The following is a 16660-nucleotide window of genomic DNA, read 5'->3' as shown; positions in this document are numbered from 1 at the left end:
ATTGGGGAGTGAACCAGCAGATGGAAGACCTCTCCTTCTCTCTTTGTGTAACTCTGACTTTCAAATAAGGAAATAAATAAATCTTTTCAAAAAATTCCTATAGCCTTGATTTCTTCAGGGTTGGCCACCTGTATCTTTCGGTCCCCCGTGCCTGTCACAATTCCTGGCCCAATATTCATATTTGTTACCACCTCCGAATTTTGTAGGAGTTGTCTGCTGTTGTTCTTGAATCTGATTAATAATACTGAAATGTGCTGCTGAGGTTGTTGTGTTAAGATTTATTTATTTGTTTAGAAGGCTGAGAGGCAGAGGGAAACAAGGACAGAGAAACAGATCCCTCTTCTATCTGCTGGTTCACTCCCCTAATGGCTACAACTGTAGGCACTAACCAGGCAGAAGGCAGGAGCCAGGAACTACATCCAGGTCTCCCCTGGGGTTGGCAGGAACTCAAGACTTGAGCCATCCTGTGCCGCCTCTCTGATGCATTAGTGAGGAGCTAGATTGGAAGCAGAGTAGCCAAGAGTTGAACCAGCACTAGCACTCTTTTTTTTTTTTTTTTTTTTTTTTTTTGACAGGCAGAGTGGACAGTGAGAGAGAGACAGAGAGAAAGGTCTTCCTTTTGCCAAAGGTTCACCCTCCAATGGCTGCCGCGGTAGTGCGCTGCGGCCGGCCCACGGCGCTGTTCCGATGGCAGGAGCCAGGTGCTTATCCTGGTCTCCCATGGGGTGCAGAGCCCAAACACTTGGGCCATCCTCCACTGCACTCCCTGGCCACAGCAGAGAGCTGGCCTGGAAGAGGGGCAACCGGGACAGGATCTGGTGCCCCGACCGGGACTAGAACCCTGTGTGCCGGCGCCGCAAGGCGGAGGATTAGCCTGTTGAGCCACGGCGCCGGCCCAGCACTAGCACTCTTGATGTGAGATGTGAGCATCTACGTGGTGGCTTAACTTGCTGTGCCCTGTTTGCTTAAGCATGACTTATCCAGAAGCACTATTTCCAAAATACATTTAGGAACAACAACTTCAAATAGGCAGTGTTTGTGTAAATGTAAATTCCTTCCTTAATATTGCAATCTTTTTCCTTTTTGCCATTTGGCGTGTATGATGCCTTTGGGATCTCAATTGTTTTACAATTTGAAAATAATATACATAATGCTATTCTCTGACCAATCTTAGTCAAATGGGAGGGAGATGTTTTATTTTTTAAGATTTATCTATCTGGAAGGCGGAGTTAGAGGGAGAAAGAGATCTTCCATCTGCTTGCTGGTTCACTCCCCAAATGGCTGCAATGGCCAGGGCTGGGCCAGACTGAAGCCTGGAGCTTCAACTGGGTCTCCCAGATGGGTGGCAGGGGCCCAGACAATTGGGCCATCTTCCACTTCCAATGGCTGCTCCATTTCCAGTCCAGCTCCCTGCTAATGCAAGGGAAAACAACAGAAGGCGGCCCAAGTGTCTGGGACCCTGCCACCCAGGTGGGAGACCAGATGAAGCTCCTGGCTCCTGACTTCGTCCTGGCCTGGCTCCAGCTGTTGCGGCCATTCGGGGAGTGAACCAGCTCTTGCTGTCTCTCTCTGTAAATCACCTTTCAAATAAATAAATAAATCTTTAAAACATAGATATGAATATGGGAACTTTGGCTTTCTTTGGGGGAAGGGATAGATTATAGGTGTGCTTTTTTTTTTTTTTTTTTTGACAGGCAGAGTTAAGACAGAGAGAAAGGTCTTCCTTCCATTGGTTCACCCCCCAAATGGCCATCATGGCCGGCGCGCTGCGCTGATCCAAAGCCAGGAGCCAGGCACTTCCTCCTGGTCTCCCATGCGGGTGCAGGGCCCAAGCACTTGGGCCATCCTCCACTGCCTTCCCAGGCCACAGCAGAGAGCTGGACTAGAACCTGGGATGCCGGCACCACAGGTGGAGGATTAACCTAGTGAGTCGCTGCACTGGCCGTAGGTGCTTTTTATTTTCTGCTTTTCTCTTATGTATACTTTGTGTAATGACAAGTATTGCTTTTGAATAAATTATCCTTTTTCAAAGTTTGCAATCTACTTGTAAGTGGGTGATTAAAAGATAAAGATTAAATGTATTATAGATTGTGAGTTCTTATGGGCCAGCACTGTGGTAAAGTGGCATCACATATGGGCACCAGTTCAGTCCTGGCTGCTCCACTCTCAACCCAACCCCCTGCTAATGCTCCCGAGAAAACAACAACCACCCACGTGAGAGGCCCAAAGAGGCCCAACTGGAGTTCCAGGCTCCTAGCCTCATCCGTCTGGGGAGTAAACCAGCAGGTAGCTCTCCTGTCGCTCCCTCTCTACTGAACTCTGCCTTTCAGATAAATAAATACATTTTTTAAATGGGGTTCTAAACAAGTTTTTCAGGAATAGTCTAATAAATTTCTTGGTACTTTTATTTTATAGATGCTCTGTTTTAATCTTGTGAAGAGTCTCACATCTGCTTTTCCAAATGTGTGTAGTATGTCACGGTAAGTATATAATCCATATTGGAACTGCCTACATTGTTCATCATATTTCCAGTAAATTTCTATTCTAAATTGTTGAGGGCTAGGACAACAAGTTTATTATATTGTTTAAGTGCCACAGTGTCCATTCTATGTGATCTCTACTATTTAGAAAAAATAGAAATATAATGGCCTGTGCCACGGCTCAATAGGCTAATCCTCTGCCTTGCAGCACCGGCACACCAGGTTCTAGTCCCGATCGGGCACCGGATTCTGTCCCGGTTGCCCCTCTTCCAGGCCAGCTCTCTGCTATGGCCCAGGAAGGCAGTGGAGGATGGCCCAAGTGCTTGGGCCCTGCACCCCATGGGAGACCAGGAGAAGCACCTGGCTCCTGCCTTCAGATCAGCGCGGTGCGCCGGCCGCAGCGGCCATTGGAGGGTGAACCAACGGCAAAGGAAGACCTTTCTCTCTGTCTCTCTCTCTCACTGTCCACTCTGCCTGTCAAAGAAAGAAAGAAAAAAAGAGAGAAAGAGAAAAAATAGGAATATAATAAAATGAGATTTATAAAATGAGATCTAAACCCAGAACACAATGAACAGAGTTCAGTCTTTGTTTGATTTTGTCAGTTTTCAGGGTTTTGCTTATAAAAATGATCAATGATATATCACTTAGCAAGAATAGAGTCCCGCTGAATGTTTTTCTGAATTGTAATGGCCTGGGGCTAGCTTTGTGGTGGAGCAGGTAAAGCTACTCTCTGACACCAGCATCTGATATGGGTGTTAGTCTGTGCCCCAGCTTCTCCACTGATCCGGCTTGCTACTGATGGCCTGGGGAAAGCAGCGAACATGTTCCAAGTGTTTGGGCCCCTGCCACCCACGAGGGAGCTCTCTATGAAGCTCCTGGCTTTGGCCTGGCCCAGCCCTGGCTTGTTGCGCCATTTGGGGAATAAACCAGTAGATGGAAGATCTCTCGCTCTCGCTCTCCCTCCCTCTAACTCTTTCAAATAAATAAATAATCTTTTTAAAAAATGTAATGATCTTCTCAGAGCCTTGCTTAATTTCCAACAAGTGTTTGGGCTTAATTTTGTATCATCTGTCTCTACTTCGTATCTAGGCACTTCAAAAAGCTCATGGAAAAATGGAATTAAAAGATGTTTATTTTGGGACCACAATTTTTTTAAATTCACTTGAAGTTTTTTCCATAATACACATCATTTTCCCTGAACTTTTTGAAGACCCCTTATATGTGTAAATTTCAAAAAAAAAAATTGGCACCCAAATAAACTTGCCTTTTAATTCCATTTTAAAGATTTATTTATTAATTTGAAATAGTTACACAGAGACAGACAGACAAACAGATCTTCCATCTGCTGATTCACTCCCCAGATGGCTACTGCAGCCAGGGCTGGACAGGCCAAAGCCAGTTGCCAGGAGTTTCATCCAGGCCTCCCTCATGGGTGCAGGGCCTAAGCACTTGGGCCATCTTTTGCTGCATTTCCCAGGAGCATTCGCAGGGATCTGGAATGGAAGTGGGGCAGCCGGAACACAAACCAGAGTTCATATTGGATGCTGGTGTTACAGACAGCAGTGGCTTTACCCATACACCACAATGCTGGCCTCAACCATGAACTTTTTGAAGTGCTCTGATATACGTGCGACATGTATGTGAACATGATACGGACTTATACATGAAGTCATGTGCATTTTTGCTCATCCCAGGTTTCAGCACACGACACCGGCTGTGTGTTGCTGCAGTAAAACACGGAGTGGTGAGAAATTCTCTGATCCTTTTAAACTTGGGTGGAGAGACTTGAAAGGCCTGTACGAGGACATCAGAAAGGTCGGTGTTTTTGATCCTAATGTTTCAGTTTACTAAAACTTAGTATAAATTTCATCATTATAAAATAATACAGGTTTTTCAGATGGAGACAATGCCATTGCAAGTTTGATGAGTTGGAATGATCAAGTTTTTTTTTTTTTTTTTTTTTAAAGATTTATTTTTTATTTGAAAAGCAAAGGGCCAGGCCAAAGCTACGAGTCTGGAGTATGTGTTTTTTTTTTGTTTGTTTTTTTAAGATTTACTTATTTACTTGAAAGGCAGAATTACAGAAAGAGCTAGAGAGAGATCCTCCACATGCTAGCTCACTCCCCAAATGCCCACCATGGCCAGAGCTGGGCTAGTCCAAAGCCAGGAGCCAGGAGGCTCCTCCAGGTCTCCCAAGTGGATGCAAAGACCCAAGCACTTGGGCCATCCTTTGCTGCTCTCCCAGGTGCATTCGCAGGGAGCTGGATTGGAAGTAGAGCAGCAGGGTCTCCGGCTGGCACCCATGTGGGATGCCAGCATCACAGATGGAGGCTTAATTGCCTGTGCCACAGTGCCGGCCCCTAAGCTAGCTAACCTTCCCTTTTCCTATCCACTGCCCCTCAGTGACTCCCGCAGCAATCTTCCTGGTGTCATTCTGGAGGTCAGTGTTAGCCTGCCCCGGGTACGGCTTTCTTCATTCATCTGTGTTCCCTGAAGACCTGCAGTGGCTGCGCACCTCATGTGGTTCTAACCTGGAGCTGGCCACAGGCCCCTCGTCAGCTTCCTGCCCCCTCCGAGTTCTCCATTTTGTCCCCGAGGCCCCTGCAGCTGGCTCGCAGTCTCTGGCAGCACCATGTGCTCTGTAACGGACGCAGCAGAGAGCAGGGAGAGGAGCCCCCTCGGCCTTGCTTCCGCGCCCCTGCCCCGCGGGCTGGCTGCCTTTCCTCCCACCTCCGTGGACGGCCCTTCCTGCTCAGGAGTCACTCCTCAGCCTCCAACTCCCATCTTTGATTCATTCTCAGTTCCATGGGAACTGCTGCTCCGCTTCCTCCATCTACAGGCTCTCACTCGTTTTGTTTTTTAAAGATTTATTTATTTACTTGAAAGAGCTGGAGAGAGGGAGAGACAGAGACATCCTCCATCTGCTGGCTCACTCCCCAAATGGCCACAATTGCTGGAGCTGGGTGGGTCCAAAGTCAGGATCCAGGAGCTTCCTTTGGGCCTCCCACATAGGTGCAGGGGCTCAAGGACTTGGGGCATCCTCTGCTGCTTTCCCAGCCATTAGCAGGGAACTGGATGGGAAGTGGAGCAGCCAGAACTTGAACCGGTGCCTGTGTGGGATGATGGTTCATGGGCTGTGGCTTTTCCCACTACACCACAGCGCCAGCCCCTCCATCTTGGTTTTTAAAAGGACCATCCCCTCACCCTGTGTCTCCCTCCTCCCCTCCCTTCCATTACAGTGTTCACTACCATCTGTCATGCCCTTGCCCTTCACATGGACGCCACCGCGGCCTCGTCCCATCTTTACCGCTGGCACTACTTCTGTCTGGGTCACCAGTAGCTTCCATTCAGCAAATGCCATGATGCCTTTTGTTTTTTGTCTTCCTGGACCAGCTGGGTGTGTGACACAGCAGGTTCAGTTGCTGCTTGGGATGCCCACATCCTGTATCAGATGCCTCATTCAAGTCCTACCGGCTTATGCTTCTGATCCAGGTTCCTGCTAATGTGCCTGAGAGGCAGCAGGTGATGGCTCAAGTGCTTGATCTCCTGCCGCCCACGTAGGAGACTGGGATGGAGTCCTGGTTCCTGGCTTCAGCCTAGCCCAGCCCTAGCCATTGGCAGGCTTTTGGGAGAGTGAGCCAGCAGAAGGGAGATCTTTCTCTTCTTCTCGCTCTCAGCCTTACAAGTAGATGAAAGAAATAAACATTAAAAACAAACAGCAGAGGGGCCGGTGCTGTGGCTTAGCAGGTAAACTGCCACCTGTAGCACCGGCATCCCATATGGGCATCGGTTTGAGACCCAGCTGCTCCACTTCCAATCCAGCTCTCTGCTATGGCCTGGGAAAGCAGTAGAAGATGGGCCCCTGCACCTGTGTGGGAGATCAGGAGAAAGCTCCTGGCTCCTGGCTTTAGATCGGTGCAGTTCCAGCCATTGTGACCAATTGGGGAGTGAACCAGTAGATGGAAGACTTCTGTCTCTCTTTCTCTGCCTCTCATTTTTTTTTTTTCAATAGAAAACTTTCATTTAATAAATATAAATTTCAAAAGTACAACTTCTGGACTATAGCAGCTCTTCCCCCCATAACGACCCTCCCACCCACAAACCATCCCCTCTCCTACTCCCTCTCCTATCCCACTCCTCACCAAGATTCATTTTTAATTATCTTTATATACTGAAGATCAACTTAGTATATACCAAGTACAGATTTCAACAGTTTGCACCCACACAGACACACAAAGTACTGCTTGAAGACTAGTTTCACCGTTAATTCTCATAGTATAGCACATTAAGGACAGAGGTCCTATGTGGGGAACAAGTGCACGGTGACTCCTGTTGTTGATTGAACAATTGACACTCTTATTTATGACGTCAGTAATCACCCGAGGCTCTTGTCATGAGCTGCCAAGGCTATGGAAGCCTCTTGAGTTCACAAACTCTGACCTTATTTAGACAAGGCCATATCACAGTGAGGTTCTCTCCTCACTTCAGAGAAAGGTACCTCCTTCTTTGATGGCCCCTTCTTTCCACCGGGATCTCACTCAGAGATCCTTCATTTAGGTCATTTTTTGTCTGCCTCTCCTTTCTCTGTAACTCTGACTTTCAAGTTAAAAAAAAAAAAAAAAAAGCAAACCTAGACACTGTTGACCATTCCCCTTTCTTGGAACTCGGTTTGCTTGGCTTCCCACTTTCCTTGTGCTCCTAATCCTTGGGCCATGTCTTGAGTTTGTCACCTCCACCTAGGCATCTCCTGGGGTTCTGGTGGCCCCTCCTCTATGTGTGACCTTTCTGTCCCATTTCCATAGCTAGCCCTCCCCAGTCATAGCTCTCCTCCAGATTGCACTGTGTCCCCAGAGCCGTGTAGCTAACTGCTCCGCAGGCAGCTCCACGTAGTCTCCCTTCTCTCCACAAATGATTCTTCTGCTTTCCCTGTTTCTCGAAGGTACCGCCTGGGGACAGGGAGGACACCTGGATTCCCACCCCACATCCTCCTCGTCTGTCTTTCGCCATCAGTCCCCCGCTGCTGGTCCGGCCACCGCACGTCTCTTGTCCTTTCGTTCTTGCTGCTGTCCTCCCTGTGCGACCTCCGTGACAGGTCATTGCACCTGCAGTTCTTGTCTCACTTCCCCTCGCCTAGACCCTGGGCTCCTCCTAGGCAAGGGTTGTCTTCCTTATGTCTGCGTCCATGGACTGGGCCGCGGTGCACGGTGCTGAGTCAGGAATCCAGTGAGCGGGACTAATGCTGGGCTGCTGGGTGGTGGTGCTCACCTGAGCCTGGCCAAGCGTGCATTCCTGGCCCACACTGCTCCTGAGGAGTAAGCGCTGATTGGGTGTAGCACATGGAGCATCAGAGACACATGCCCGTTGCCTAGAAGGCTCTCTCTCCTCTTCACTGTCAAAACCCAGTGTGTTCTCCTAATCCCTGTCAAAACTTATCTTCCCTGTGCACTACTCCGTTTTCCTAACCTGTATTGATCTCTTTACCCTCTGCCTTTTTAACATGTTTAATGTATAGTGTTGTTCAGGTTACCACTGTAGTCCCACTGCCGTACTTCAATGCTTTTTTTTTTTTTTTTTTTTTTTTTTTTGACAGGCAGAGTGGACAGTGAGAGAGAGAGAGACAAAGAGAAAGGTCTTTTTGCCGTTGGTTCACCCTCCAATGGCCGCCGCGGCCGGCGCACTGCGGCCAGCGCATCGCGCTGATCCAAAGCCAGGAGCCAGGTGCTTCTCCTGGTCTCCCTTGCAGGTGCAGGGCCCAAGCACTTGGGCCATCCTCCACTGCACTCCCGGGCCACAGCAGAGAGCTGGCCTGGAAGAGGGGCAACCGGGACAGAATCCGGTGCCCCGACCGGGACTAGAACCTGGTGTGCCAGCACCGCAAGGCAGAGGATTAGCCTATTGAGCCACGGCGCCGGCCCTTCAATGCTTTTAAAATGTTGATCTCCCCACCTCAGTTGTAAGCACCTCCTAGTTGGGTGAACCTGGGAGATGTCTTTTGCCACCTGAAGTCTAAGCCAGGCTTCCGGGCCCCCGCTGCTGCTCCCCGGCAGCAGTGTTCTCTGTCTCCCTGTCCCAGTGCCTGGCTTCGCCGCCCACCGAGGACATGCCTAGGCTGCTGTTCAGACTCCCAGTCTGTCTGTCTTCCTCTGTGATCCATCTTCCAAACCACTAACCAGCCTCTGCTCCTTTCTCCGTCCATCTGTCACTAGCTGGGAGTCCTGGGCCACCTAGTGCGTCCTCCTACTGTCTGCAGAGACAGGTGGTGAGGCAGGTGCCGGGACCCGCCCAGTCCTGAGACCCCCACGGGAGGCTAGGCCAAGCATTGTGTAACTACCGGCAGGCAGGGCACTTGGGATGATGGCTCATGGTGGAGTCTTGTCCAGCAGAGTTGACTGGTGAATTTCCCAACGGACGTGAGTATAGTGAAATGAAGCCAGAGTTTTGTAAAAGAAATCCTGTTGACTTGCTGTGCAGCTGTGATGCCATTCTGACACAGAGAAGCTGCATTTCAGGAGCTGCTCATATCCACCGCCGAGCTGAAGGAGATGTCCGAGTACTACTTTGACGGGAAAGGCAAGGCTTTCCGGCCAGTTATCGTGGTACTGATGGCCCGAGCGTGCAACATCCACCACAACGACTCCCGGTGAGTGGCTGCTCTCACGCTGCCGTCGACCTCTGTTTGGGAAGTGTCCTGGCCAGGGTTACTGTTCCCCTAGTAGCGTCTATCGAAGAAGCCTCTTGGTCAGCTGTAGCTTGTGATGTGAGCCGCCCAGTCACGCTGGGATCTTGGCTGATGGCGTCTTCCTTTTCCAGACTTGTTAACATCGGCCCCTTGCAGAAAACCACTTCAGCTACAAATAAACATTTTAGAAAATCTTCAACGCCTTCAGCAAAACCCGCCCTAACTGTAGGGCAGCACGTACTTTACCACAGCATCCAGATAAACCAAGAGCTTTAAGAAGATTTCTGGGCGCAGGCAGTTAGCCTGATGGTAGGACTGCCCGCGTCCCACGGTGGAGTGCCTGGGTTTGACTCCCAGCTTTCCATCCGTGCAGACCCTGGGAGGCAGGGGTGATGGCTCAAGTAATTGAGTTCCTGCCACAACAGAGGAGTCCTGGATTGTGCTTCTGGCCCCAGCCCAGCCACTGTGGGCATTTGGGAAGTGAGCCAGTGAGTGGGCGCTTTCTCTGTCCTGTCTCTCCCTCTCTGTGCCTGAAATCAGATTTAAAATAAATAAGCAAATGTCTATAGGATTGCTGTACTCAACATAGCGGAGCGTGGTGTCTGCCTCGGCCTCAGACGAGCCAAAGCCGTCCTGCTCAGCAGCCTCATTGACAGGCACCTGTTGGCGTTGACCTTGGCACCATCCGTTCCTGAGGGAAGCTCCCCCAGTGCTGAGGCGTGTCACTGCCAAGGATCAGGAGAGTAGGGCTCCCCTAGCTGTGTTGTGCGCAGGTCTGTTGATACATTGAAACTAGTCCAGTTTCCAAAGCTGGCTACTTGATGAAATGGTTAGTAATGTTATGACTCAGTTGTAACATCAGCTAATTATTCACTCATCAAATAATTAAATCATTTGTTAAGCTGAGTAATTAAATTATTCATTGGGTTAAGAACCCAGGTGTGATAAGAATCTTACATCCAGAGGCGGTAAGTTTCCTGGCTTCTGTAACAACAGAGATGACAGGAGACTGTCTTGGGAAGACTCACAGCGATGGCAGCAGCTCACTGTCCAGCTTGGAACCTTCCTTGGTTGCTGAGTGCTCTGGTTCCCTGAGCAGCCGCTGCTGCTGCTGTGCGTGGGCTAGGCAAGGAGACTGGTACCTGAGGAAATGGTCTTGTCTCGAACCAGGAGACGGCCCTTTGGATGGGTCCTTGCTTAGCGCTAGAATGAGTCTTTGAAGTAAAGGCTGGAGTAATGGAAGGCTTCGAAGGGGGAGGAGGTTTGAGCTGGTGACTGTGGTTGGTGAGTGCAAGTTCAAGTGTAAGAACATGAGTGAGAGCAGGAGGGAGGCAGGACCTGTGAACGTGGGACGATAGGCGCTTCCCGCACCAGGCAGGCTGGGACGAGGCTGCTGTGTCTGTCTGTGGTCAGTGAACCTCCCACTTTCATACCCATGTCCAGTTTGGAAAAGCTGACCGCTGCATTGCGCTGCAGTAGTCGGGAGCGTGTGGCCCCCCCGTCTCCCTGCACCAGGCCAGCCTGGACACGCCACAGATCCAGGACACCGACAAGGAATCACTCCCCATATATTCCTTGGGTTGGAGGCTTCAGTGGCAAGAAAACAAACTGCAGTGTGAACTTGCGTCACGTACGACGCAGCTTAGCGGGCATCTGTCTTGTCTGGAGGTAAATGTGGAAGTCTCCAGGAGCTGCTGCCCTTGGATGCCAGTTCTTTTCTTGTGATATTAAAACTGCCGGTGAATCCTAATGACTGGCACAACCAAGCTCTTAAGAAAAACAAAAACCACTGTTCCCACCAAAGAGAGAGACTTCTCTGTGAGCCTGGTGTGCTCTTGAGGCCCTGAGGGAGAACGGGCAGTGAGAGGGGAAGGGCCTGCAGGTTGACCTCCCAGGTGTCCCTCGCTCTCTGTTCCTGAGAGCCAAGCCACTTTTGATGTTGATGCCGATAGCATCCAGCTCCCACCACATGCTTGCACACGCGTACACACACACTTTTGTACTTTTTTAAAGTTTATTTGAGGGGCCAGCACTGCAGTTCAGCAGGTTAACGCCCTGGCCTGAAGCGTCAGCATCCCAAATGGGCGCCAGTCCTAGTCCCGGCTGCTCCTCTTCCGATTCCAGCTCTCTGCTATGGCCTGGGAAAGCAGTAGAAGATGGCCCAAGTCTTTGGGCCCCTGCACTCATGTGGGAGACCCGGAAGAAACTCCTGGCTCCTGGCTCCTGGCTCCTGGCTTCGGATCGGCGCAGCTCTGGCCCTTGCGGCCAACTGGGGAGTGAACCTCTCTCTCCTTCTCTCTCTCTCTCTCTCTCTGCCTCTCCTATCTCTGTGTAATTCTTTCAAATAAAATAAGTAAATCTTAAAAAAAAAAAGTTTATTTGAAAGAGTTAGAGATCTTCCATCTGCTGATTCACTCCCTAGGTGGCCACACAGCCTAGGCTGGGCCAGGCTGAAACTAGGAGCTTCATCCAGGTCTCCTGCATGGGTGGCAGGGGCCCAAGCATTGGGTCATCTTCCTCTGCTCTTCCCAAGTGCATTAGCAGGGAGCTGGATCAGAAGTAGATGCCAGGCCGGCGCCGCGGCTCACTAGGCTAATCCTCCGCCTTGCGGCGCCGGCACACCAGGTTCTAGTCCCGGTCAGGGCACCGGATTCTGTCCCAGTTGCCCCTCTTCCAGGCCAGCTCTCTGCTGTGGCCAGGGAGTGCAGTAGAGGATGGCCCAAGTGCTTGGGCCCTGCACCCCATGGGAGACCAGGAGAAGCACCTGGCTCCTGCCATCGGATAAGCGTGGTGCGCCAGCTGCAGCGCACCAGCCGCGGCGGCCATTGGAGGGTGAACCAATGGCAAAAGGAAGACCTTTCTCTCTGTCTCTCTCTCTCTCACTGTCCACTCTGCCTGTAAAAAAAAAAAGAGAGAGAGAGAGAGAGAGATGCCAGCACCATGGCTTAACAGGCTAATCCTCCGCCTTGTGGCGCTGGCACACCGGGTTCTAGTCCCGGTGAGGGCGCCAGATTCTGTCCCGGTTGCCCCTCTTCCAGGCCAGCTCTCTGCTATGGCCCGGGAAGGCAGTGGAGGATAGCCCAAGTCCTTGGGCCCTGCACCCCATGGGAGACCAGGAGAAGCACCTGGCTCCTGGCTTCGGATCAGCGAGATGCGCCGTCCACAGCGGCCATTGGAGGGTGAACCAACGGCAAAAAGGAAGACCTTTCTCTCTGTCTCTCCCTCTCTCACTATTCACTCTGCCTGTCAAAAAAAAAAAAGAAGAAGAAGTAGAGCAGCCAGGACTCAAACCCATGCCGGTATGGGATGCTGGCATCTCAGGCAATGGCTTTACCCACTACACCACATCACTGGCCCCACTTGTAATTTTTTACAGACTTCATATTCTGTATTGGTGTAAATAGGGAAAAATAGTAAGTCAGCTGCATTCAGTGTTTGGGGTGGGTCATTGTGTTATTCTATCTGTTATTATGTGTGATTGGTTTTCTAAATTATAAGAAAAATTATATTAATGTAATGAAGGGAGAAGAATGTCCTGCAGGGCTTGGCGACTCCTCACACACTCTTCCTGGCAGCAGGTGTTTGTACGAAGGCGTTTGACTGAGGGCCTCTCGTGGCACCTGGCCTGTCACCCTTCCCAGAAGTGGGGAAGGCGTAGCCGTGATGGCATGGGAGGAAGTGAAAAGGTGACCAGCTTTCTGAAGGTGTAGAAGAGTTCATCTTAAAAGGAGTGTGGGACAGTTCTGTCATCTGTGAGTTTGGTCACCCGTGCCACCGGCATGCCACACTAGGCAATAAGTGGTGGTGGTGGTTTCCAGATGGAAGCTGACACACATTAAAGCCCAACTGTGTGGGGAAAAGAAATGCATCCAATAGAATTATAAAGCATCCAAAATGGGATGCTCGCTCTAGGAAGAGGCCGCATCAGTGCCAAATGGCATTTGTTGTCAGCAGGAATCCTGAGCGTATCCGTCCATAATTTGGCCATGCAAAATGACATTTTAATATGCATCTGTAGTAGCCTATGACATTCTAAAATATCATAAGAAACCTTTGGTTTAATATCATCAGATTGCAAAGCCAAACCCTAGAATGTCAGCGAGCACTGCCGTATCCCTGGAGCGTCCGGCAGGAGCCCCGTGTGCTGCCGTAATCTGTGATCATGCAGTGGGCCCCCTTAGGAATGCGGGAGAAAGGGGAGAGGCCGTCACCGTCATTAACGTGATGCTGCCAGCTCTTAGAGAGTGTCCATCTCGGGAGGAGAGTCAACTGAGAAAATACTCTAAGAGGTGGCCTTTGTGACTAAAACTGTAAAGTCTACATCTTTTCCTGTGCATTCAGTTCAAAGAAGCTGGAGCCTTGTCAATTGTCCTGAAAACCATAATGCAGAATCCAAGGATCTCCAAGAGGGATTCAGAGGAGGCTCTTAAGTCAGCCAAACCTTTTGTTTTCTCATCTCCTGAAGTGTTTCTCTTTAATTTTTTTAAAATTACATTTGTTTCCATCTTATTGGAAAGACAGAGACAGAAACAGACACAGATCTTCATCTGCTGGGTCATTCTCCCAAATGCCTCCCAAAAGCTGAGACAAGGCCCAACCAAAGCCAGGAGCACACAGGGTGTCCCACAGGCGTGGCCAGGAAGCAAGCACTTGAGCCATTACCCTCTGCCTCCCAGCATGTGCGTCAGCAGGAAGCTGCAGTCAGGATGGAGCTGATCTTAGCCCTGGCAGTCTGGGTGGGATGAAGCATCCCAGCAGAGCTGGAGTGGCTTTGAGTGGTGATGTGACCCCTCCTCTTCACAGCTGTCGCTGTCCGTCCCCCTGGAAGAATCTGTTCTCATCTGCAAGTAGTAAGAACTGGTAACTCTTGTGACAGGTTAATAAATAATGAACAGCATTTCTGGAAGGGTCTGAGTTGGCTTCTAAGGCCTTAGGTAAGAGAACCCAGCCAGTGGGCCTATTTGAACATCGTGTTTAAAGCATGGAAGGTCGTCACCTGCTGAGTCAGTGTCTGTAGTTAACCCTGCAGTACTGCTTTCCACTGGGCTGAGGAATTAGAATGGGCTCTAATTTGTTCCGATGTTCACATTTGATTTTTGAAGAAAAAGTTATTTTAGCATCTCTGTCCCTTTTTCTCCCTTCTTGAGATAAAACCTGACAATACTTGAAAAGTAAGCCATTGGAATACATGGGATGTTTTGGTAGAATGCATTTAAGTCAGGCATATGTCTTATATTCAAAAGGTTTGGTTGGTTATTTCCCCAATTTTACCCCCTTGAAATTTAGCTTTTAATACTCCCTGTGGATCATGATGATTAAAAAGAAACTGGAGGGGCAGTGGGCAGGTGGTTGGCCTGGCGGTTAAAATGCGTGCCTGCCTCATTTTTGTTTCTGGCTCCAGCTTCCTGCTACACAGACCCTGGGAAGCAGCAGTGGTGGGTCAGGTACTCCCACCACGTGGGAGACTCAGATTGAGTTCCCGGCTCCTGGCTTTGGTTCTCACCTGGGCACTGCTGCTGACATCTGGGGCATGATCCAGGAGATAGCAGCTCTCTGTTTATCTGCTTCTCAAATAAATTTTTAAAATTAATAAATAAAAACTGGGACCTGGCCTTTTAACTGTAAAATCCTTAGAAAGCTTATCATATAGTTGGTGTTACACTTGGGAAATAAAAATTTCAGTTTCCAGTGCAAAGGTAAACATCCTTTCTTGGTTATTGAAGTTGCTACGCTACACATTTAAGTCCATGTTAAAAGCTTTGAGCATAATGACATTTCCCTAATATACTTTTTCAAAAATAGGGGTTTCTTTTGGTTTGTTTATTTATTTATTTGAAAGAGAGAGAGATCTTCTGTCCGCTGATTCACTCTGTAAAGACCTTAACGACCAGGGCTGGGAGGTCTGCTGTGGAGGTGACAGCGTCTCGGGCACTTGGACTGTCCTTTGCTGCCTTGTCAGGTACATGAGCAGGGAGACGGTCAGAAATGGAACAGCCAGGACGTCAGCTGCAGCTCCGATATGGATGTTGCCAATGTCACAAATGGCAGCTTAACCCACTGCACCATGACGGCATTCCCAATATACTTTAAGATTTATTTATTTATTTGTGAGGCAGAGGCAGAGAGAGACATCTCCTGTCCGCTGGTTCACTCCCGAAATGGCCTCAATGGCCGAGCTGGACCGATCTGAAGCTAGGAGCCTGGAGCTTCCTCCAGGTCTGCCACGGGGGTGCAAGGGCCCAAGCACTTGGGTCATCTTCCACTGCCTTCCCAGGCACTTAAAAGGGAGCTGGATCAAAAGTAGAGCAGCCGGGACTCAAACTGGCGCCCATGTGGGATGTCCATGCTGCAGGCAGCAGCTTTACCTGCTGTGCCATAATGCCGGCCCCAAAATATACTTTTTTTTTTTAACAGGCAGAGTTAGACAGTGAGAGAGGGAGAGAAAGAAAGGGAGAAAGGTCTTCCTTCCGCTGGTTCACTCCCCAAATGGCCGCCATGGCTGGCGCACTGTGCTGATCCGAAGCCAGGAGCCAGGTGCTTCCTCCTGGTCTCCCATGTGGGTGCAGGGCCCAAGCACTTGGGCCATCCTCCATTGCACTCCCGGGCCGCAGCAGAAAGCTGGACAGGAAGATGGGCAACCGGGACAGAATCCGGCACCCCGACCGGGACTAGAACCCAGGGTGCCGGCGCCACAGGCGGAGGATTAGCCTAGTGAGCCGCGGTGCCGGCCCCAAAATATACTTTTAAAAATGTCTCACCTGTGTTCCCCATCCATCCTGAAATTTATTGTCACCTAATTTTTAATTTGAACAACTGACCCAGGCAGCTGTAGGACATAAAGGTGATTCTTCAGCCCGGTGGCCAGGCATGTGAGATTTTACCTTTGTTTGTTTGTTTTGGTTAACTGTACAGATCCCACCTCTGAGCATGGAGTGCATAGAGTCTTTGCCAGGTCCTCTCCTGCATTGTTGAATGTTCTCCAAGTGCCCAGAGTGGCTCTGTAGGGAACGCAAGGTGTTTATACAGTTTCTCTTAGAGAAATAAAATTCTTTATCCTAGATCCGATGTCCCGTTTTCACGAGATGGGTGCTGAGGAGGTTCTAGGCGGCGTCTCTGTTAAAAAGCATTGCTTTCTGTTAACTAGAGACGTGCAAGCCAGCCAGCGCTCCGTAGCCTTAATTGCAGAAATGATCCACACTGCTAGTCTGGTTCACGACGACGTTATTGACGATGCCAGCTCTAGAAGAGGAAAACACACAGTTAATAAGATCTGGGGTGAAAAGAAGGTAGGTGCTTTGTTTTGTTGTTGTTTTGTTTTTTAACTTTTAAAAAAATCTTTCTTGCTACATCGTCTGATCTTTGGGTCACATGGGGTCTCCAGATTTCTGTCATTCAAAAAGATGTTTGCTCCGCTGTTGTCTTCCGTGCGTGCAGCTATTGGAGAGCTTGGTGTTTTGCACTGTGCACTTTCACATAGGGTTCCTTTGGTTGTAAGGATAGG

At 49.7% G+C, this 16660-nt stretch overlaps 1 protein-coding gene across 4 annotated transcripts in view; it reads left to right on the top strand.

Moving 5' to 3' along the window:
• Nucleotides 1-16660, top strand: part of PDSS1 (decaprenyl diphosphate synthase subunit 1) — a 41630-nt gene that overhangs the window by 3950 nt on the left and 21020 nt on the right. For all 4 annotated transcript variants that reach the window (XM_062211164.1, XM_062211162.1, XM_062211163.1 and 1 more), the window contains exons 2-5: nt 2416-2480; nt 4175-4295; nt 8990-9120; nt 16304-16445. In XM_062211164.1, coding sequence (XP_062067148.1) covers nt 2416-2480; nt 4175-4295; nt 8990-9120; nt 16304-16445 — 459 coding nt within the window. The remainder of the gene's footprint in view (nt 1-2415; nt 2481-4174; nt 4296-8989; nt 9121-16303; nt 16446-16660) is intronic.

This window comes from Lepus europaeus, chromosome 14 (assembly GCF_033115175.1).
Source record: "Lepus europaeus isolate LE1 chromosome 14, mLepTim1.pri, whole genome shotgun sequence".
Taxonomy (NCBI): domain Eukaryota; kingdom Metazoa; phylum Chordata; class Mammalia; order Lagomorpha; family Leporidae; genus Lepus; species Lepus europaeus.
The sequence above is the reverse complement of the archived record's forward strand: the minus strand, read 5'-3'. Positions and strand labels throughout refer to the sequence as shown.